Raw genomic sequence first — 21,752 nt, 5'->3', positions numbered from 1 at the left:
AATAGAAAGAAGAACAACTCGGTTAGTGACTCTCGGCTGACATCTGCGTATCGTTCTTTCTTCTTCGTTCTCGTTTTACCCTCGCTATCCCGTTTGCCTCGCCCTCGCTTTACGCTTTTTCGCGGAGTCTCGAGTGGGGATAGATTAGGAGGGATGAGGGATGAGAAAAGGGTCACCGGAGGAAGGCGAAAAAGAGAGAAAAGGTCACATGAAGGCTCGTATGCCGCGACGGATTTCTTTTCGTGACTGACGCCCGAGATAACCGACTTGGCCAATTGTCGCGTTGTGTGTCTATCGAGATGACGACGGCGACGACGCTGATGACGGCGATGATGATGATGACGATGACGATGATAATGATAATGACGATGATAATGACGATGAATGTTGTTAGTTACGGTTAATAGAGCTTACTTCGCGATAAGACTGCCGGATGGAAAGCAGTTCTTCATATCCTGCTACGACGTCACACAGAATAACCATAATTTCAGGAGACAAGATAATATAATCCGATCTTAACTCTCCAAAAATATTGCAGCATATAATTCACTATACAATATACATTTAAATAACTATATCAGCGAAAATTAAGTTATTCCTCTTTCTCCGTACTATTTTAGAAAAGTTCAGATATCAATTTTAAAACTATTTAATTGAGGACCTTTAAAATTTAATATTAATAAATAACGTAATGTTATTGTATCACGTCAGGTCAATTAGTAAAGAATTAAATAAAGCTTTCTATTATTATTACATATATATTTCTTTATAATTAAATCCTCATATTGTCTCAAGAGTTGATATCGCGCGCGTCGCTCTCGAATAAGAATGCGATCTGTCCCACAAGAACTATATTTCTTTATCCACGTATTGTATTGGTTTTTCCATTTTCTGAGATTATGATTGCCTGGTGTAAATAATGCGATAAACATCTCGCAGAACGGCGCATTTCTATTGAAATATCGGGGCGACACAAACTGCCCGATCGACACTCTACTCTAGAAATATGATTCACGAAAAACGCTCACTCGGCTGTACGAAAAAAAAAATAAAAACATCCCCAAGGGAAAGGGAAGGCATATCTGGCATATATCGCGAGTTAGGATGGAGCAGATATTAGAGGGCGGACATTCAACACACAAACAATTTGCGCAAGGCAGCGTTCGATTCGCAATTTAAAGCGTCGACGTCAATTCGCATAGGATAGATACAAATCTTTACAGTGCTGTTTTATTTGCGATTTATTGCCGTGGTTGTTTACAACTTTCGCGCTGCGCGCCAAGCGCGAAATTCCGGAGAGCTCGTCCGAAATTCATGATTTACAAAGGTCGGATGTACATATCATGATATATTTTTAGGAGATCGAAAACCGCCTGCTCCGTATCGCCAGCGCGCCGATTATCGCACGAATTACTAGAACTCGATAAAAGTAGTACCAACGCGGATAGATCTGCCTATTTGCTTTCGCTATTAGCTCATAGCGACTAGCTCATAATTTATCTCTAAATGCAACCGCGGGATGCTCTATCTCCAGCTTGGGCTACGGCAACAGCGGTAATTACAACGGTAATTACAACAGGGTGATAACATCAAGAATATCGGGGGTTTTTCTGCCGATCCGCTGGTGCACATTCAAAGCGCGAAAATCCTCCTCTGTTCGTCAGACATTTTTAAGAAAATCAAGCGTACAAAACTGACACGAGGAGAGAAACAAAAAGGATTTCTGGATCGGCATGCGACAAAAAGACGATATTCCGCTTTTATCGATCTCGACGACCAAATCAGTATTCATTTGAAATTCAATAATGATTCATTTTCAGTTCAATAAACAAATTTATATAGCGAAGCGATCTTAATTGTTGCGAAGAAGAAAGTACATTTATTCAATACACTTTACGCGCTCTTGTCGTTACTGCCACTAGATTTAACTTCGCAATCTCTACCGAGAGAAAATCTCCGTCGACGACTCGTAAGATCGAACTTTGTAATTTTCGTCGAAATAAGGGGAAGTCTCCGTCATCGATGGATATCTTCTTTAAAGCGTTCTCCAAATGGCGCGATTCGATTTCCGCGTATTTTTCGCGTATCAGGTTTTACTAATACCGCAACTTCAGCGCGATACGACGAACAGATGTGCCGCGAATAGCGGAGTCTGCGGCGTTTCAAGTCGGAAATGATGTATCATTCACGTCTCGTGCGTTGAGATATCGCAGACCCGCGCTCTTACGTTTCGTTTCGGTATCGTCGAAAATTCGCCCGGTGCGGTGCGGAGAAAATCTGGAAAGTCGTCGAGATCGATGAGAGCGGAAGAAGCGCGATCGGCGTGACGGGGATATGCCGGGGATTTAGACGCGGTAGGAGTAATGGCGATAGCTGGTGCCGCCGGGCAAACGACCGGAAGCGGTGGACTCGTAGGAGGAGCGATAGCTCCCGGGGCCGCCGCCGGACGATGTCCTGGACGACCTCTCGGTCGAGTACGAGCCGTACGGGCCGCTCTCCCTCTTGACGACGCTCTCCTGGCTCTGGGTGGTCCTCTGAGGACGGCCGCTATACGGGTCCGTGGAGCTGCTCGAACTGGTGTTGGTGTACGAATAGTTGTACTGCTCTTGGGCGGACCTCAGCCCGGTCTCCGGATAGTCACGGACCACGTAGTGGCGAGGCGTCTACGGATTCGGGGTTAGATCAAGGTCAACGACATGGAGGAGAACAGGCTCGCCTCCGGAAAAACGGGAGCGGCGCCCGTCGACGAGTAACGGCGATTTGATTTTTGCACCCGGCACGCGACATTGTCGACAAAATATTGTCTAGGAATCGTTCGCGTATCGCTCAGATTATCAATGATTAAAAGAAAAATTATTAGGTATAGGAAAATTATGTTGATAGAAATTAATGTTGAAAAATTACATTTACAATTAGTGAAATTTTATAAAATGACTTTGATTTTATGATGTAAATTTCTACAGATTTCTTTTCGTTTATTTAAGCCGTACAGGGCGTGAATATCGTATAAAAATTATAATATGCCAGACATTATTCTCGTCTCAGGACGATCCCCGCGGTTCTCCATCCGCGGGCCGCCAGTAAATTATCGGATCGGGAGATAGGGTTGCATCAAAGAAATGTACAGAATCTATTCATAATGTGAGGTCTCATGATCGATTTATCTGATCGGAGGACAGGTTGATATTAAGACATTATAATTTTTAAGCGAAGATATAGGACTCTCTCTTCGATAATCAAACTTTTAAAATTTTATCTTTAATTTAATATTTTCAGACTTTATATATATATCTCTGATTTATTTTAATAGACCTGTAGTCTGAACTTTACTGTGGAAAAATTATTTAATATTAAAACTTGCGGAACAAAAATTAAATTAAATCAATTAAAGGATTTATGGATGAAAAATTGTCCATTAAGTCTGGAACACGTCGTATATTTCATGTAGAACCTACAATTTTTTTCAGCCGTATAACTTTGCCCTTTTTTGTTTTACAAACTTTTTCTTTCCTTTCGTTATTTTCCTCTTTCTCACGTGTTTCACGACAATATCAGATCCTCGTCTTCCTAAAATATCATTTGGCCCTGTTCTCCGGTCGAGAGAGACGCGCGACATGCGGAGGCGAGAGACGTGGAAGGTGGAAGATGGGCGAACAGGTGCATCGCTGCGTCGCAGCGTCGTCTGGCTCGACCGTGTCCGTAACTACTCGCGCTACTCGCGAATAATTAACCCGCGTCGCCGCGCGGGGAGTAACGTACTCGCGCTCTGCCAGTTCATCTATTCTGAGAGGGAGAGATTCGCGAAGTCGTTTCTCATCTCCGTGGACGAAGTTTGGCCAGATGGCCGGCTGGGCTTGCGGCCAGATAAGGAGAAAGTTGGCGGGATCCAGACGACACTGGAACCCGTTGGGCTTTATACGAGCGCGATTAACCCTTTGCTGTATTATTTCGCGCCAACAAGATAAACATCCACCGTTCGTAGTTTGAACTCCCGGAATAATTCTAACTATAATTACTAACTATATTTATTTTCGATCATATAAATGAAACGTACAACTATCACGTCTGCGGGACGAGGGCGCTGAGAGTTCTTATTTTAATTTTAATTTTAGTTTTCTGATTTTTATTTTTATTTTCAAATCGGTAAAATGACGCAAAACGAAAAATATCTTTGTCTTTCTGAGACGCAGATCTACTATACTTTTACACCTCGCATTAATTAATTTCATCATTCGCGTGATTTAGATAACGGTCAACGTATTAATGGTGAACGACGACGAATTACGGTGCAAAGGGTTAAGAGACGCATGAGAGGTGGAAGTTGAAAATGAAGGACGCTTGACGTGAGGGATTTTTTTTCTCGTCACTCATACACAGAGGCGGAAGTATGATGGAACTCGGCGACATGTTCGGCGGTAATAACATGTATCGATCTATCTGTAGACACACAACGTGCGGGCCAATTATAAACGCGGAGCGGTATGTAACATATGCATTAATAATGTCTCCTTGCCGAAATATTCAGGACACTCCGAGCGTTGGGCAACGATACGCGGCCCTCGCCAAGAAACGCGTGGGTAACATTTGCGGTACATGTGTGCGATGGCGTGACAGGTGTACGTGTGTACGTGGGTGAGAATATGTTCCACGCGTCTATGTCCCGCCACGTGTGCGTTCGGTGTCCCGTGCCGAAACTTCTTCGACCTTCTTCGAGGGTGAAACTTCGTGGCGGATTGCGTTAACGCTTCGTTGAACTTAATGACGGTTTAATCGAAGTCGCTCGATTAGTCGGGCACGTTCTCGCGATTGTAATTCGACACGGAGAAGGAATTTAACGCCGATACGAAGCTTCGATACGAATTCGATGACGAACGAGGGACTAAATTGATAAGATTTTAATTGCAAATTCAGCTGCGAATCGGTTTTTTTTTTGTTTCGCTAAAGTTTGAGAGGACTCGCGAGATTCTTTTATATTTTATGATGAAATATGAATAGAGCGAGGTAAGTTCTTTGCACTCGTGTAATTGCGGAATGTCGTCCTCCTGCGGATTCTTTTCGCAAGTAAGACCGCCGCTTCGGTCGCGCAGTTTGCGACGCGACTATGTAAATTAATGTCAAACAACTTAGTGTAGTCATACAAGGCAATTAAAAGTTACTGCTCTTGGCAAGGGTCAAAAGTCAGAGCGCCGTTCAAACATATAATCAAGATATTAGAGGTCGATATGTTTTTTCGCGATCACGAAATCTTAATAAACCATTAAACGGATGCTTGTCAACGTTTAAGCATTTAATAAGTAAGTATATATTTTTGTTATATCTGGAGCTCAGAGCTGATGATAATGGGAGAGGAAAGAGGAGAAGGTTTAATCAAGAACGATGATTACAACCGCGAGAATTTAATTAATTTGGGGTATTTCGTTAGCACAGTCTCGCGACAAACAGGCTTGATAAACTCTCTGTAGAGTGACATTATAGCTTTATTCGTCTTGTATATACATGCATGAATTATGTATCCGCTCACGCTAACAAAGAATAAGTTCGAATAATCCGTTTGATAAGTCGAACAAGTAATTGTGAGTCATTACGATAGCCGCGGAAATGCATTCGCGATGCGGAGTCCCACGGGCGTTTTACGTAATTGTTATATTAACGTGGTCGTTTGGGCTGCGATTCCCTAAGAAGCGGGATTGTCATTTTCGAAATTTATCACGAGCAGATTGAAAGATGCGTTGAACGTTTTTTCCGGCGCGCCAGTTCCTCTATGAAAAAGCGTGACTACAAGAATTCTCGCGCCGGGAACTCGCGTCAGAAATCGTAAATCGGAGATGGTAAGTAAATGTCGAGGTTTTTTCATATTCTCACGTTATTCTCATTTTATCGCTTTGGAAGTGTGACGACCGGTGTTTAAATGTGAAGACACCCTTCTAGCTATACATCTAGAAAATCTAATCGTCATTAAAATAAAATACTAATCTGACAAACTCCTACAAGTAAATTTAACATTCCGAAGTATAAATATTTCCGTGTAAAAACTGATCGGCTAAGGCCTGACTAGCTAAGCCTGACGCTAATTCGCTATCGAAGATACGAGCGCAATAGAAATAGCAAATACAATGTTACGTACGTAATGATCGTCAGAGGAAATCAGTTAACGTTAAAACATCGAACTATATCATGATAATAATTCTCGCTTTGTATCTTTATCGCGGAGGCGATTCATGCTAAAAATGTATGTCCCATAAAAACGTCGATATTAATTTCATCCTCCCGAAGAGTGTCCACGAAACATGTAACATCCTCGTTGTCTTTCTGACTTCTCGGTTCTCGTCGTTAGAATCGGTACCAAGACGGCGTCTGCAGAGCCAGCAAGATCTTGGTGCGGCCAGTGGCAGGCGTAGTGGCGTGCCTGACCTTGCTGGACGGCCGTGCGAGCACGCCCTTTTCGAAGACGTGGCCGCGAGTGGCCAGCTCGGCGACGGCGTCTAGGCCGACCTTCGAAACGGCACCACCGTCCACCAGCTGCCGAACGTGATCCTCCCTGGCGACGTCCTTGCCGCGCACTACGCCCTCCTTGTCCGGCAGGGTGGCGTACTGATAGAATTCCTCGCGCGGGTCCAGCTTCTTGCGGCCCCACACGGTGAACGGCTCCGGCACCAGCGACGGTCGCGGCACAAGCGGCACCTTCTCCCACGGGAAATAGTCCTGCTTCTTAACTTCCGTATTCTGCAAATTCGAGCCCGGCAAAGGGTCCCGGGTCAGGATCACTAGTTCTCGAGCCGTTGCCCGTTAGTGATCAATCAAGGGCGATTAGCCACCGCTCAGTTCTCGAGCCTCTCGCGATCCGCAGAGTGATTCCACTCGTATCGCACGCAGAGTCTTGGAGTTTATCCGTGTGTGACAAGATTTTCCAAGTTCGCCAAGCAGTTGCTCACCGACGTCTTCGAGCTTCCACACTACCCTCCTACTACTGCCGCGTCTGTTCTCTTTGTTAAACCGCGACCGTCGTCATGGTACCGTTCGTTACTTATATGGAATAAGCATAAATGTAAACGCGAAAGCGACGTAATCTTAGCCCATTTGACAGAACGAGCTAGGCTCGTGGTCGATGACTCGAAATAAAACAAGTACCGGTCGAATGGGTTAAGGAAATTAATAATGTATAATATTTTGTAATTTTTAAAAATTTAATAGTCTCTCTCTGTATATCATAGGAAATATTTGTTTTGCGAATAAGCATATCTTTCCTATTCTCGTTGAATTAATGAAAATTCTAAGAGTCGCGATTCCGAGAATCTTAGAATTTTAAGTTTCAAGAAAACTTGAAATTTTGAAAATTGACGAAGTATCGGGAAAACATAATCGGCAAATTCATTCAAACCGTGAATTAAGGTGATTAAGGTGAAACAAATCATAAGTCCAAGCATTAATTCAAAGAAACCAGAACTTTATTGTTTTTTCTTTCATTTATATTATGTATTTACATATGTATATACATATACGTATATTATAATAAGTACAAATCAATTGTCATTAACAAAGTATGTAAATATTAAAATTAAGTCATTGACATATTGATTTATCACATAATTCCAACTTCTGTCTTCTGTTCTTCTTATAACTCATTCTCGCAAAATGTCACTTTCGTGTCATTGTGAACCGAAATAATAAAAAAATATCAGGATGATTTTAGAGATTCGATCAGATTGGATCAGGTTTTAAGACAGTAGACATTTTTATAACCTATGGTACATCCAGATTGGTTGTATCACATATATTTGAATGAATAAATACTACAATCGGTATATAATAAAAATAGTTATGCTCCAAACAATATTTGAAAGATCTTCAGAAAGCCTTGAAAACGTCTTTAAAATGTCTTTTACTTAAAATCCTGAAGACGTCTTTAAAAAACGTGCCAAAGGCACGCGTAATATCGAAGAATGGTGCTCCAAAAGTTTGACAGTCGAGCACTCATGATCGCCCCCGCGAATTCCTAAGTGTTGATCATCTTTAGAATGTTAGACGCGCTTACGCACGGTTAACAAAAACAACAGAAATACGTCATCGTTATAATCTTGCGCTTTCTTAAAAATAGCTCCCTTCTATTATAGTACCTACTTTGCAATGTTTATTTAGATTTGCCAGATTGTATCTAAAACTCAATGCCGTTATTAACATAGTTTACATATGAAAAGATAATTAATTGATTGGGATTAATTTTTTGCAGAGAGAGAAATATATGAAATATACTCTCTCCTAGACACACAACACGTGTTTATTAAATAATATATAAATAAATGTTATATTCTCTATTCTGTTTTTTTAGGTCATTAACCAGAACCAGACATTAACATATTATTATTTGTGGACTTGTAAAACAACGTAATGTATATTACAAATTATTTCGTTTGGCAGCAGGATAAAAAATTCTCTATTTTTATACTATATAGAAAATAGCATGGAGAAAATTCGTTGTAGATATACACCATTGGAAATAATATAAAATCAAGGAGATCGCATCTTCCAAGTATAATTTTTTGTGACTTATCCTACCCTAGTAAAAAAGATCTGATATCGAAACTTTGCCGACCTCTTTTTTATTTTCTCAATTTACCATAAGGGTGGAGAAGTGGCGTATCTTTTAAAGTAGCAATAAACTACACTTGTCGGACAGCTAAAGCTCGTCTCGCGCGTAAGAAAAGCCCAAATTCCCATAACATTCGTCATCATTCCGTTTTCCTGGCGGGTCGTAAAGACGTCGTCGTAAAACGGCGCGACGTAGCCGGAGCGGCAGATATTTATCCCCGTAGATCCCGATATAGACTTGCGAGATGTTTTAAAGGCGTCCATCGATGTAAGATATTAAACCACTCGAAGCAGTCTCGGTCTCTGACATAAAGAATGTATCTTGCCTTAAAAATACCCTTCCGCCCAATTTCGCGCGCACGTTATATATTTATAAACATATCCGATTTAGATAGAGAAATAAAATAGAGAGTAAAATAAAGGATTATACATATTATAAAGATTATATATGTATGAATATATGACGTGCGTGAAATTGGGCGGAAGAATATTTCCAAAATAAGATAGGTACATTCTTCATGTCAGAGACCGAGATTATATATAATATACGAGCGAGTTCGCGGAAACTAAAATACTTAAATATGACCTCTCTCTCTCTCTCTCTTTCTCTCGCTGTCCGTTTGGAAATTTTTTTTAATCATTTACGTAGATGATTATTTATATCATGACTATGCATTTTTTTTTATATGTCTAGATATTTCTGGATTACCGAATTGAAGCAGTTTTCCATATTAGATAATTTTCTATATCAGAAATTTCGGAGGCAGATCATTATTGACTCAACACTCCACGGGGATTTGATACGGATCGGCAAGGAGATGACGCCTTGCACAGATGTATCCGCGTGCTGGCGGGCGGGCGTATATGAATCCTCGCGTCGACGAAAATCCGACGGTGGGCGTCGGCGTCGTGCCGTCGGTGCGTCTAAATTAGGGCAGAGTAACGCAACACCGATTCTCCCCTCGAGTCGCGAGAACGCGGAGCGGCGGCAACGTCTTAATAATCGTCACGGACGATAATCTGGAAGGCGTCCTACGCGCGCGATTCCTCGTAGCTGAGTAGCACCTAATTTTGCAGCGCGTCGATATCGGGGGGGGGGGTGCGGAAATTTCGAGTGCCAAATCTAATGCCAAATTTTTATGTTTGCATTGTCGTCATAATCGTAATCATAATACTACCGCAATCGTACAATTACTACGTTACGGTCGTCGCTATAAATACACGATTATATATAATCATTAGGCTTAATTGTGATTTAAAATAGTTACAACGTTATTGCAATTGCAATATCAGTGTTATTGCTGTAATCTACTTTACAAACCAGGAAATCAACAAATTAGTGTTACATTGTGCGTATGTAGCAATATTGTGCGAATTATACTCTACTGATCTAAAACGCTACGGCATTCATTTGAAAAATACTGTTGACTTGTATTCGAAGTTATATACCGTCCCTTTAATTTCTCTTTGCGGATGATGGCGCCAAAACGCTCATCCATTTTGCGGGGAGCGCGATTTTAATCTTTATAAATAGACACGTAGGTATTAAGCACGAGCGACTCGTGCCAGTGTCAGACAACGCGAATCGTCGTATGGCGGCTCGATATCTCGTCAAACTCTCGGAACGCGTGATCTAAATGAGAAAACCTGAAGATTTTCGCGCCTTGGAGATTCGCGCCCCGGGCAAAAAGCGCAGGATAAAACCGGCAGGAGCCGTCTAACATCAGAAAATCCAAAACCATTATAAATAGAGCTGCCGGAGAGCAGGGAATTACAGAACGGAAGCTATTCATAGCGTTGCAGCCATTTTCCGGGACTTGGTCGTGTTAAACTTAGACGACCGCGCGACCCAGCGAATCTCAAATCCGGCGTCGACAGAAAAATGTATTTGGCCGACGATCCGAATCGGGCTCTGAGCGGGATTCGGCAGAATACGTTTATTAGAGACTTTACATCGAAAAATGATGTTCGTGACGGAGTTTGCGTCGCAGTTCGAAACGCGGCAGGTTCGCTTTTAGTCGCCAAAATGTCTGCGATATCGCGATATCGACGATGCAGATTTGCATTTTTCAAATCGCGAGATTTATTTTCCTTGATATTTTCGACGGACGAAAATATATGGAATAAAATTACCCGGATAAATGATGATTAATCGTAATTGTTATGGGTATTTGTGGAAAATCTCGTTTTTAATTGATAATCATTTTATCTCAAATTGAAAAACTTTCTGCTCTTAAAATCATTGCTTTTTATAACGGAATCTGTTTTTTTTTTCGAGTTTTTAAATAAAAACTTCGCAATAACATTTCATGATTTTTTAAACATCTATTAGCAGTATTAGCAATTTTTTAACTTTTAAGCAGATTATTGACAATTTGTGACTGTCATTTTAACGTTATTAACGGCGACTCGGATGCGAAGAATTTACGTTCAGCTGTCATGAGCCGAGAACTAAACATAATTTTCGGATGGACGATTTTCTTCATAAGAACAATTTCCAATCAACCTTGTGCCATTTATCTCGCTACTTTCAGCTGTGTTTTTATCGCCAGACTGATGATCAATGGCAATCCCTAAAGCTAACCCAGATTTCCGATCCCTCGACGATTCTAGTTATGCCTAGACAAAGCCTCTCGCCAAATAGTAACGGAGTCGAACCTCTGATGAGTTAAATTTAATAACGTCCATTTATAAAGAAAAAAATGTGGATATATAGTATATCTGATGCAGAATGTTTGTTAAGGCTTGAATATAAAAGCAATTCCTCGCGATACTATTTATAAAAAAAGCTATAAATCAGTAAATGTTATATTTAAAAAGTAAATTTTTTAAAACCTTTATCTTCAATTTGGAGTCAGCAATTTATGAAAGATATCTTTATGTACATAATATTTCCAAAACGATTAAGAATCTATCACAAAATAACAATAATATCAATTTTAAAAGGTACCACGTTGTCGCAGTACTCTCTGCTTTCACCGCATTTAATTAGCGTTATTGAATTCATTCGATGATAATCACCGAAGTATTGTCTACCAACATCATTCAATCAACATCAAATATCTACCGTTTGTTAGAAATTCGTGTCGGACAATGGTTTTCTCGTCGCAACGACTCGAATTGCGATTAGCACAAACGGTATGCGGCGAGTCCTGTCGCACGCACACGATAATTCCCCCGATTGTTGCGGGGTCATGGACATGAACAACGTATAACCATGGAACAAGAACTAAAGCTATCTCTTGAACTCAAGAGTAGCGTCAGGAGTAGCCGTACTAAACACGTACAAAAAGAGACACAAAAATAAATCACAAGTGCGAGAAGGGCCCTTATACGAATCCACTGGATTCACGCCTACTTACAACCCTCCCTACGTGTATAAGTCTACCGTTTGAAAGAACAATAAAAAATTTGAAAAGAAAAGCAAGGACTTTCCGTGAGGGATTTGTTTCGCGGGATTGATTTCCGAGCTCAAACGTGGGTACGATTTAACGCTATGTAGTTTTGTAAGAATATATATGAAAGCTTCCCCGACATACCTCCCTACACCCTTCCGATCTTCCCGACTGAAGGGTGACGTGACCGTTCTCCGGGACACCGAGTGCACGCGCTCTCGAGCACAGGAGCGGTAGTATAGTAGTAGTGGTAATATAGTAGTGACGGTAATATAGTAGTAGTAAATTTGGTAGTACAGTGCTAGTATAGTAGTAATAGTGGTGAACACAGTGGTCGGAGTGAAGTGTGGAAGTCGAGATCTGTCTCGGCGGTAATTTTTTTTTTTTTTTTTTTTCGGTGAGTCGCGGCGTCGAGCTCGACGACGAACAAGCAGCGACGAGGACGCGAGGCCCTCGAGGACGGAGAACAATTCGGAGAGAATCAAGTAAATGTCGAGGTGTTTCCGGTCGCGCCGCTCGCTCTCTGTCGTCGATCGACCTCGTCGACGAACCGCGGATGGGGGGATAAGGGAATCAAGTGCCAAGTCCTCACTCGTCGCTTCGCGCGCACCTTCGACGTCTCACGGGAAGATCGTTCGGTCGTGACCGACAGCAGCGAAATCGCGACCGGCCGAATGCGGGTCAACGGGTTACTCTTATTTATCTCCCCGGCAAGATTCTACCTCGCGGACGGAATCAACCCTTCACTCGCGATTCTCGTCTTCTTTTTTTTTAGACGCGCATCCTCCTCAGACGAAGAGCGTTATTAACGTTCTTTATCATTTAAGATTAAAGATCTTAAGTGAGATTAAATTTTAAATTAGATTACATCTCTTAAAACTAACTTTGGAGAACTAAATGAATATACTAAATGAATATGAAAATAATGTTCAATAATTGTGAAAATGGAAAATAAAAAATCTTATTCACCGACATCGCGAAGAAAGGGTTAACAAGCTGATGACCGTTGTTCACACAAATTTTGATATTTTGACAAGTATTAAAATATTCAAAATTGTAAGTCATTCAATGACATTCATTTTAATTTTCTTCTATTGAGGTGCTATACTTTTAATAGATATACCGAGAAATTAATATATTGATCAAAGAAATAAAAAATACATAAGTAAGAAATGCATCAAAAATATTACCAAAAATACTTTTTATTAAATTTTTTATAATGATTGCTCCAAAGATAAACTTTTTTTAATTCGCAATCTACATCTCTTCGAAGGAAATCTGATTCAACTATTTAATTTACGCCGCGGGCAAATCATATATCGCGTGTCATAAATAAAACGCTGACCCCATCCAGCGATCGCGCGCAATAATTACCCCGTCAATCATCGATTAATTATTTAACCCGTTGTGACCCGAATCGATGATTTCTCTCTGGACCGATTTTTCTCGTGACGTTAAAACAGCACACTTCAACATATTCGAACGTGATCCTTGCTTTGTCACTGAAAATCACGGCATACGTGTATGACATCTACTCTTTCACGGATCTACGTTTTCAGATCAACAAAGCATTCCCAATATTGAACACCGATTAAAAACGGATTAATCCTCGAGGAAGAGAAAGCGTGAATGCGCTGATTGTGAGAGATACCAGTGAGACGTCGGCGCGGTCCAGCGAGATCATACGGGGGTGCTGAGTGAGTCTGGCGGTTACTGGGGATGGTATACACTTCCTGTCGCAAACGGGGCTCTCTCTCTTTCTCGACGTTAGTTTGCCACGTGTAGCAAAAACATTATTAAGACATACTTCCAGCCCGCTCTTTCGCTTGGCGCAAGAAAAAACAACTTCAGAGTCTCAGGATACTGACCGTGACGGTGTAGGAAGAGACGAGCGGCCGCGAGTAGGGTCGCCGGGTCGTGTAGAAGTCGCTCTCGTAAACCATGGTCGCTGCTGGCCTTTACGATTCGCTCTCAAGGGTACCGTTAAATTCGTCGATCGAAAAATCGGGCGCGCTAACGGGTCGTTTTCTTCTTTTTTTTTCTTTTCGTGCACGCGTGCGAAAGGGGTAGGACACGCGACGACGATGCGGCCGCGATGGAGGTTCGTACGATTCTGCTTCCCCGACCGTCGGCACCGCTTCTTCTTCTTCTTCTTCTTCGTCCGGACTCTCCTCTCCTCGGCGCGTGCCCCTCTTCGCCGCGACCGCGTTCACTTCGTCTACGCACGTATGACTCGCGGGAACGAAACGAGAATTGCGTCACTCCGCGGCCCCCGCGCGCCGCTCCCCGAGCAGATGCACCCGCGAAAAAAATAGATTCGTGTTAAGGACGTAGCCACCCTCGAGCGACGTCCGAACTTTAGGAAGCGAGATCACGTCAAAAAGTAGATTTTTTATATATAAAAAGAGTGAAATATATACAATAGAAGCGAAAAATAAAAGAACAATTAAGAATAAAGTCGGAAGATTATTAAAATGTAATCAAATTAACAACAGGACCTACAAAGTCGAGGAGGATGATTTTGAAAGCTGATGGAGAGCTAAAACATACCATTTTGCTGATTGGAAATCTAATGCTTTGAGTTGCCTTTTTTCTTTCGCATCGAACCACCAATTTTCTTCTTCGATTGATGTTCAATTTACGCCTGTTCTGTTTATCATCCGAAACCCCGCTTTGAGACCTGATTCGCGGCCAGAAAAATGTATATTTTTAAGAACGATATTCTTAGAATGAAATACAGCTCGTGCATTCTGGAGCTGGACAATCGTGTCAAGGTAATCATCGGACATCCCGAATTCTTCTCGAATACAGATCGGTGTTTATTTCTACCTGTCATGTCAATTTATCCCTGTACTCCGTTATTCGTAATATTTTATAAAAAATTTTGTTGCCACAAATAAGAAGGGTATGAGATCTTCGATATCTATCGCGAAAATTGCAAGTTCTAAAAAAAAAAGCATATATTTTTCAATCCCTTTCGACATTAACTTAAGTAGTTTGCTCTCCAAACTGAAAATATGCAACGTTATTGAGTATTCAGAAGAAAAATAAATTCCTCAACTGTCTCTTAGGATCAATTTTCTGTCATCTATTATAATTCACGTCATTCCTCAACGACGAAACGAGCACAATGGAGAACTCGCGAGGAGTGACGATTCACCCGCGTTTGTTTATTCACGACCGTAATGTATACAATGATAAATTCACGTTACATCAGGTATTACATTGGCAGCCCCCCAGGACTTTGCACAATGGTCCACGTTCGGGTCCAGTGCCAAATGCCAAAGAATACTCGCACAATGTGTAATGTCACGCGCGGATCGTCGGATTATTTTGAGATGAGGAAAGGATTCGCGAGAAATAAAGTCGAATCGCGTGACATACTGGACTGGAACGATATAACCGATCCTGCGAATCCTTCCGTTATTCTCATTCGACAATATTATCAAATGACAAAATAACGTGTCGGGACTCCCAACTTATTAATCTTGAAGGTACACGATTGCAGAATTCGCGATGAGACACTCGGGCCGAGAATAACGCAAGCCAAATTCCGAGACGCAATAAACGTATATAAGATACGAGCGCGCGAACGGCTGCAATTTTAAGAAATTCACAAAATAACGGCGTGCGTTAAAATAAACCGTTCGTATACATATACGCGAGGATTGTCATTCGCGAAAAAGATTTTTTCGGCCGACGGGTAGACGAGCAATAAATCGATCTCGTAAATCTCGCGGAACGGGGACAAAGACTTCGCATCACCTGAGACAACAAACATTTCTGCGACGGTCGATTAGAAGAATAATATATCTCGGATTCATTATGATTCTATTCTTCGCGGAAAAAAACAATAGAGAAACGGCAATAGAGAGAGAATTTAAAGGTATTTTCAAAAGTTCTTATATCTGCAGCACAAGCTTTGCATAAGAAATTATCATATCGTATCCAAATGACACAATTGAAAAACAAGAAAAAGATATAATGAATTATAAAAAATGCTATATATTACGGATTTACGTATCCGAGTAACAGAATAGTACAAATCAATGTAAACTCTGTTTTAAAAAATTTTATCCTACTGATCATTAAACAGTTTATCCCAATTATCTCTGTCTTGGACTCTTAATAACTATCCCTTATCGCCTTTTTTTGTCATCGCTGCATCAAATTTGCGAAAGTGTGCTCGATCATATATTAGCGGCCGCATATATACTTGTGTATATGCTTTCATAACAGTATTATTAACCTTTTGTACATCAGTCTATACAAAATGTTGCATAAAACGCGCCTTCTCTCGACGGCTTAATACAGTAGACAGGTGTCGGTAAATGTGTGACGAACACGGTACGAAAGTTTTAATAACAAAGAAATAAACAACTGGCACATGCGGTTAGCCCTCGCTGGGTCAGTGAACCTTTGGCTTCGCCGACTTCGTCTTCTTCAGCTTCTTCAGTCCGCTTATGTTCGTCTTCAGGAGATTCCAATACGCCTGCTGGAATTTGTTTACATCCCTGGAATGGATCTGAAAGATGAAAATCACGTCTCAGAGTGGTGCAAACGATCGCCGACCGTCATCCGCCGACGGAAGATACGTACAACAGTGGAAATCTTTTTATTGCGAAGCGATGCTCGAACTAGGCAAAGATACTCCGTAGGAGTCGGTAGGGGAGGTCTGCCTTTCCTAGGCACCGGTTTGTTGTGTCCATTAACTGAAATAAAAAGCTCCTTAATACAAATACAAGGAAAGAAAAGAAAACAAGACATAAAAGTTTGTGCCATAAGAGAAAAGTGTGTTTCTTGTCAAAGCTACAATTCAGAAAGTTAACGGTTGTTAGAGTCTTCCAAATTATTTTATCTATTTTGGAGAATTGTTATTTTTGTTCTTTTATCCAGCAACAGATATTTTGAATTAAAAAAAAACCCCCAAGGGTACTCACATCTTTTAATGGTAAGCGACACCGCGCCCGAAAGACGCGACTTGTCAAAGAGTTTGGTTAACTCCGCTAAGAACTGCAACGAAAATTCAGTTAGTTGTTCATACATGAGAGAGCAATATCCGGCGATGAGACGTCAAGTTACCGCGTCATTCTCCAACAGGACCATTCTGACGATGGTAGCATATGTCAAACGTCAGAACACGTTCAAATGTAATCACCTGCTCCGAGAGGTTAGATGAGGTTAGGAAATGCAGCCGTAGCCGTAGATTTGGCCAGAGAGAAACCTCTCTGATTTGGCGTAGACTAAAACCATAAACTACGCGAAATATTCAGATGTCTCGCATACCTAATATTTACGATCAATTTTCTGCAATAACAAAATTAGTGATTAAAGAAAAATTATTAGATTTTAAGAAATAGGATCTTAAAAATTACCAAGTCCTCAAAACCACTATTTTAATTTTAATAGGATTTTGAAAGTTGTTTAAATTTTAAAATCCTATTTCTCTCTAATCTGTTTAGTTTTCTCCGAAGAGAGGTTTTCCGTTTTCTCTTTATACCCCAATAAGGAAAGGATGATGAAAAACACAATTTTGCCCGATCATGAAGTCTCCCAGGCAAAGTCGTTTCCCTTTCTGACTTACTGCTGGTATTTAATGGCCAATGTGGCTGCCACCTCATCCGTCATCGTGTTCGTCGTGATGCTGTGGATGTTGTGTGAGCGCGGAACTTTTCCTTGGTGACGCGGGAAAACGTCTCTTTTCCAGGACGATCGTCGAGAACGAGGAGCGAAATGATTCAGGCTCACGTGAAAGCCTTCCTGGCTATTCTCCTGGTCACCCATGTGCGCGGCATCATGTTCTACCTGGAGCCGAACAGTCACAAGTGTCTGAAGGAGGAAGTCCACGCGAATGTACTCGTCACAGGGGAGTACGAGGTGTCCGAGGCGATGGGTCAGAAGACGAATTACGTGGTGGGTAGATCCTGATCAATGATTTTCCGTTCGTCCCTTGCCAAGTTATTCCTACAATTGCGTTAAGCGCCGCCTAACATTTTATGTTAACCCTTGCGGTTCGCATAACAGCTGTGACAAAACTCGCTGTTTGTCTCTCTCCTAAAATTACAATAAATATCAATAAATTTTAATGGCGTAAGTTCTAATAATGATTTTGTTTCTTACAGATTCAGGACTCTAAAGGGCATATATTGTCTCAGAAGGAAGACATTCCACATGGGAAGCTGTTAAAGTTTTCTTTTGTCACGGAAACTTATGATACTTTTGAGATATGCTTCATTTCACGTGTTCCAAGCCGTACGTATACCTACATAATTTTGTTAAATTGTTCTGTTACGTGATATTGTTTAATTGCGATGGGACGGATATTTAAAAAAATGTGAAAATTATTTCAGATCAGCGTGGCATCAGGCAAGAAATTAAGCTGATCACGAAACGCGGCATCGAGGCAAAGAGTTACGAAGGCGTAAGTCCCACTGTACATCATTACAAATGTTTCTTTACAAAAACATTGTTAGACCTATCATATCCGGGGAATTCCGAGAGAAACCATCTGACGTTACTTTGTTTACTTTCTTTTATATGTGGCTTGTTTCCGCGGTGCAGTTGGTAAAGTAGAGTTTTTTCGATTATTGTGTTCTCGTTGGCATGCGTTTTATTCACGAACCGGCACTTGTACATACATTGACAGCTTTAGAACTAAGCTATTAGAGCGCAACGCAGTTTCATTAATTTGTGCATGCTTTTGTCGCGGATGTTCCGTTAACGGGGAGAGTTTATCTCATCTACGTGAACGCTTTAATTATATTCAATTATACTCTCCACTTGAATTTATATATTCTACTAAAACAAAAATTATATATTAAAAATTTTCAGTATAGAACATTTTTTCTGTCACTAAAGTTCTTTAAAATATGTTAATGGTACATCCTTAAACATAGCGTAACAGCAGCATAACAGTGATGCATTTTAATACCGAATGTTTCAGTTCTTTCACAATAATACTAAAAACATGGAATACTAATTCCATCACATGTGATATTCCTAAAATTGAAACGCTTTCCTCTGCTACAGTTGGGATATCTTTTTATTTCTAAAAGAGAAAATGCGAGCTGAAATGTTCGGTATTACTTAAATGTTTTGAGCGAAAATTGTGCAATTTTTTACTTGTGTTGAGATAAGATTTTTAAGAATAAAGAAGTCTCTGTGAGAGCGTTCAATGTAATTAGCTGATTTTATTGTATTGGACCGCTCAAAAATTAAAACTATTGCAATCAGACATTGTATACCACGTGTGGCCTAATGTATTTTTTCACTCTGTGCGAAACACATACACGCAGAGTAATTATCCATTATTTGGCTTTAATATAGTAGTTTATTGATTTGAATCGATTTTGTTACGCAGTACTAATGAGACCGCTGAGGTTTCCGTCGAGGATGTCGCCATTTTCCGATGAAAATCATTATCTTTTTCGTTAACAGATCGGCGAAGCAGCCAAGTTGAAACCAGTAGAAGTAGAATTGAAACGGTTGGAGGATTTGTCTGAGGCGATAGTGCAAGACTTCGCTAGAATGCGCAAAAACGAAGAAGAAATGAGAGACACAAACGGTAAAAAAAAAAAGAATTACTTTTCGTTACTTCGTGAAATAGTGGAAGAAAATAACTTTACACTTAAAAAGAATGATAATTTTGAATTTTATACTTAAACTTCTAAATTATAAACGCGATTAATAATTAAATGTTATAATCAATTGATAGTTAAGTATTTGTAGTTGCAGCTTACACTATTCAAATGATCCGATCATCTTTCTTTATTTCAGAGGCCACGAATACTCGGGTATTGTACTTTAGTTTATTCTCGATATGCGTCCTCTTCGGTTTGTCCACCTGGCAACTCTTCTACTTCCGACGCTTCTTCAGGATGAAGAAACTCATTGAATAAATGCATTTGTAACAAATAATGCAAATGTAAAAAAATACACTTATTTTTGAGTTTTCATCTTTGTTATCTGTAATTTCGTATTTGAATCATGGAAAACTTTTTATATTCGACGCAATATTCAAAAAGTACTATTTAAATAAGCAAAAACGCGTTACAATCATATTACCTCATTCAAATCAATGTAAAATATGGTGAGCTCTCATCTCGCCACACATTGCGCATTACATTATCGAGAACACAATATTTAAGCAACTGTAAAATAGAAAATTTCTTAAATAAAAGTATACTTCGATGGTAATAAAATGGATCTTCAAAGTTATTATCTAAAAACGATATTTTACGTCAATATATATGAAATTATTTGTCTTAATATTAAGATGTCTAATCTTTTACATACTTATAAAAATCAATACATTTCTTATGACGTAGCTTAATGATTGTATAAGATAATGCATTATAGTTTTAACATTTTATTTATAAAATAGAACAACTTTGTGGGGGAACACACAATAAATGGCCTAAAAAAATATAATGATGAAACATCACATTGGAAGACGATTTGTTTGTCGCTGATTCGAAGGCGGACGCCTTCAGGATTTCTAGTGTAATAGCTATTCGTACGGTCTTGAAGAAGCATATTTAATATAACGTAACGTAAATACTCTTGCGCTTTTACTTTTAGAATTTTAAAATTAAATTAATAGTACACGCGAGATGAACACAGAAATTTAAAGCGCGATTTTACGTTCTCTTAATGCTATAGTAACTTCGTTTTTAAGACATTTAATATTTGCGTGTGAGTATATCATCTGTATGGACGTCACGGTTAATCGAGGTTTTTATCCTAATGAAACATTTGTCTTTCGAAAAAATATATATATTCAGAGGAGTTTATATATATGTAACGTATATTCGAAGTAGGAAAATAATATATATATATCTAAACTTCAATTAAATAACTTTTTATCACAAGCTGAACAACCAAGCAATTAAAAATCAGGTTCCACGTGAATGACACTGATTCAAACTAGGCACATTGTAGATTTAGTACACAGGCAAGAGTAAGCTTGCGGTAATAAAATCACATGTCGTGTCGATTACAATGTTACGATCGTTATATGGCATGATTATCATTTAATGCAATGATTTATATTAGAGTAGACACCAGATAATTAATGCCGCGATAATAGAGATGGAATTCTCTCTCTCTTTCTCTCATGTTCATCGTTGAAATAATTCTTTCTATTTATTACGTATTATATATATTATAACATTCATTTATTACCGCAATAAAGCTATAACTCGAACCGTCACTGTCATTACGCTATCACTTTTAATTACTACGTCTATCGTTTCGCGTATAGTATCTGCCCGATAACAATTTGTATATATACTCACAGCTAAACACATCTTCTAAATAGACATTATGCAACAATGAATTCGCTTTAGCATATTTTAGCAGACTCGGGCTAAGTAATTTATTTTCTTGACTACAAAATTAGAACGTGGGAATTTAAAAAAATAAAAAATAAACATTTAATAGTATTGTCAATTGTCATAGATTAAAAATTTATAATTCCGCAATATGAACTTCTATCAGTTTTTATAATTATTATCTCATGATAAGCGAACAGCGAATCGAGGATAATTTATCCTCGATTCGCTATTTTTCACAGTTAATTCGTTACTGCATAATACCGTCTAAATACTATTGCCTGAGATTAAAAGTTCAACTAGTATAACAGGATCAAGAATTTTCCGACGATCTTTCCTCGTAGTTTGTACACATATTTGTTAGACCACTTTGTTTCTACTATATCTAATAACAATGACGACAAAAATATATATATCTACACATATATCTCTATATATA

At 39.7% G+C, this 21,752-nt stretch overlaps 3 protein-coding genes across 9 annotated transcripts in view; 1 reads left to right on the top strand and 2 right to left on the bottom strand.

Annotated features, from left to right (window-relative positions):
* LOC143899184 (uncharacterized) overlaps positions 1 to 13,991 on the bottom strand; it is a 27,763-nt gene extending 13,772 nt beyond the window's left edge. For 6 of the 7 annotated variants that reach the window (XM_077409244.1, XM_077409246.1, XM_077409245.1 and 3 more), the window contains exon 1: positions 13,850 to 13,991. In XM_077409244.1, coding sequence (XP_077265370.1) covers positions 13,850 to 13,924 — 75 coding nt within the window. In that variant the 5' untranslated portion in view covers positions 13,925 to 13,991. Of the gene's footprint in view, positions 1 to 79; positions 2,351 to 13,849 lie in introns of those variants that run through there. The other variant, XM_077409248.1, reaches the window with a different exon arrangement.
* Srp14 (signal recognition particle 14) lies at positions 13,850 to 17,477 on the bottom strand. The gene is made up of 5 exons (XM_077409273.1): positions 17,357 to 17,477; positions 17,064 to 17,288; positions 16,922 to 16,994; positions 16,581 to 16,693; positions 13,850 to 16,506 (listed from the first exon to the last, which is right to left on the bottom strand). Exons 2-5 carry the CDS (start codon positions 17,085 to 17,087, stop codon positions 16,390 to 16,392), a joined length of 327 nt encoding a protein of 108 aa, XP_077265399.1. The 5' UTR covers positions 17,088 to 17,288; positions 17,357 to 17,477; the 3' UTR covers positions 13,850 to 16,389.
* Positions 17,478 to 17,570: 93 nt separating this feature from the next.
* Positions 17,571 to 20,736, top strand: Bai (transmembrane emp24 domain-containing protein bai). The gene is made up of 5 exons (XM_077409271.1): positions 17,571 to 17,894; positions 18,104 to 18,233; positions 18,332 to 18,402; positions 19,419 to 19,545; positions 19,758 to 20,736. Exons 1-5 carry the CDS (start codon positions 17,715 to 17,717, stop codon positions 19,877 to 19,879), a joined length of 630 nt encoding a protein of 209 aa, XP_077265397.1. The 5' UTR covers positions 17,571 to 17,714; the 3' UTR covers positions 19,880 to 20,736.
* The last annotated feature ends 1,016 nt before the right edge of the window (positions 20,737 to 21,752 follow it).

Source organism: Temnothorax americanus, unplaced genomic scaffold, assembly GCF_048541705.1.
Source record: "Temnothorax americanus isolate GAGA-0224 unplaced genomic scaffold, ASM4854170v1 Scaffold26, whole genome shotgun sequence".
In the NCBI taxonomy this organism is placed as follows: domain Eukaryota; kingdom Metazoa; phylum Arthropoda; class Insecta; order Hymenoptera; family Formicidae; genus Temnothorax; species Temnothorax americanus.
Note: the sequence above shows the minus strand (reverse complement) of the source record. Positions and strands in the feature narration are given on the sequence as shown.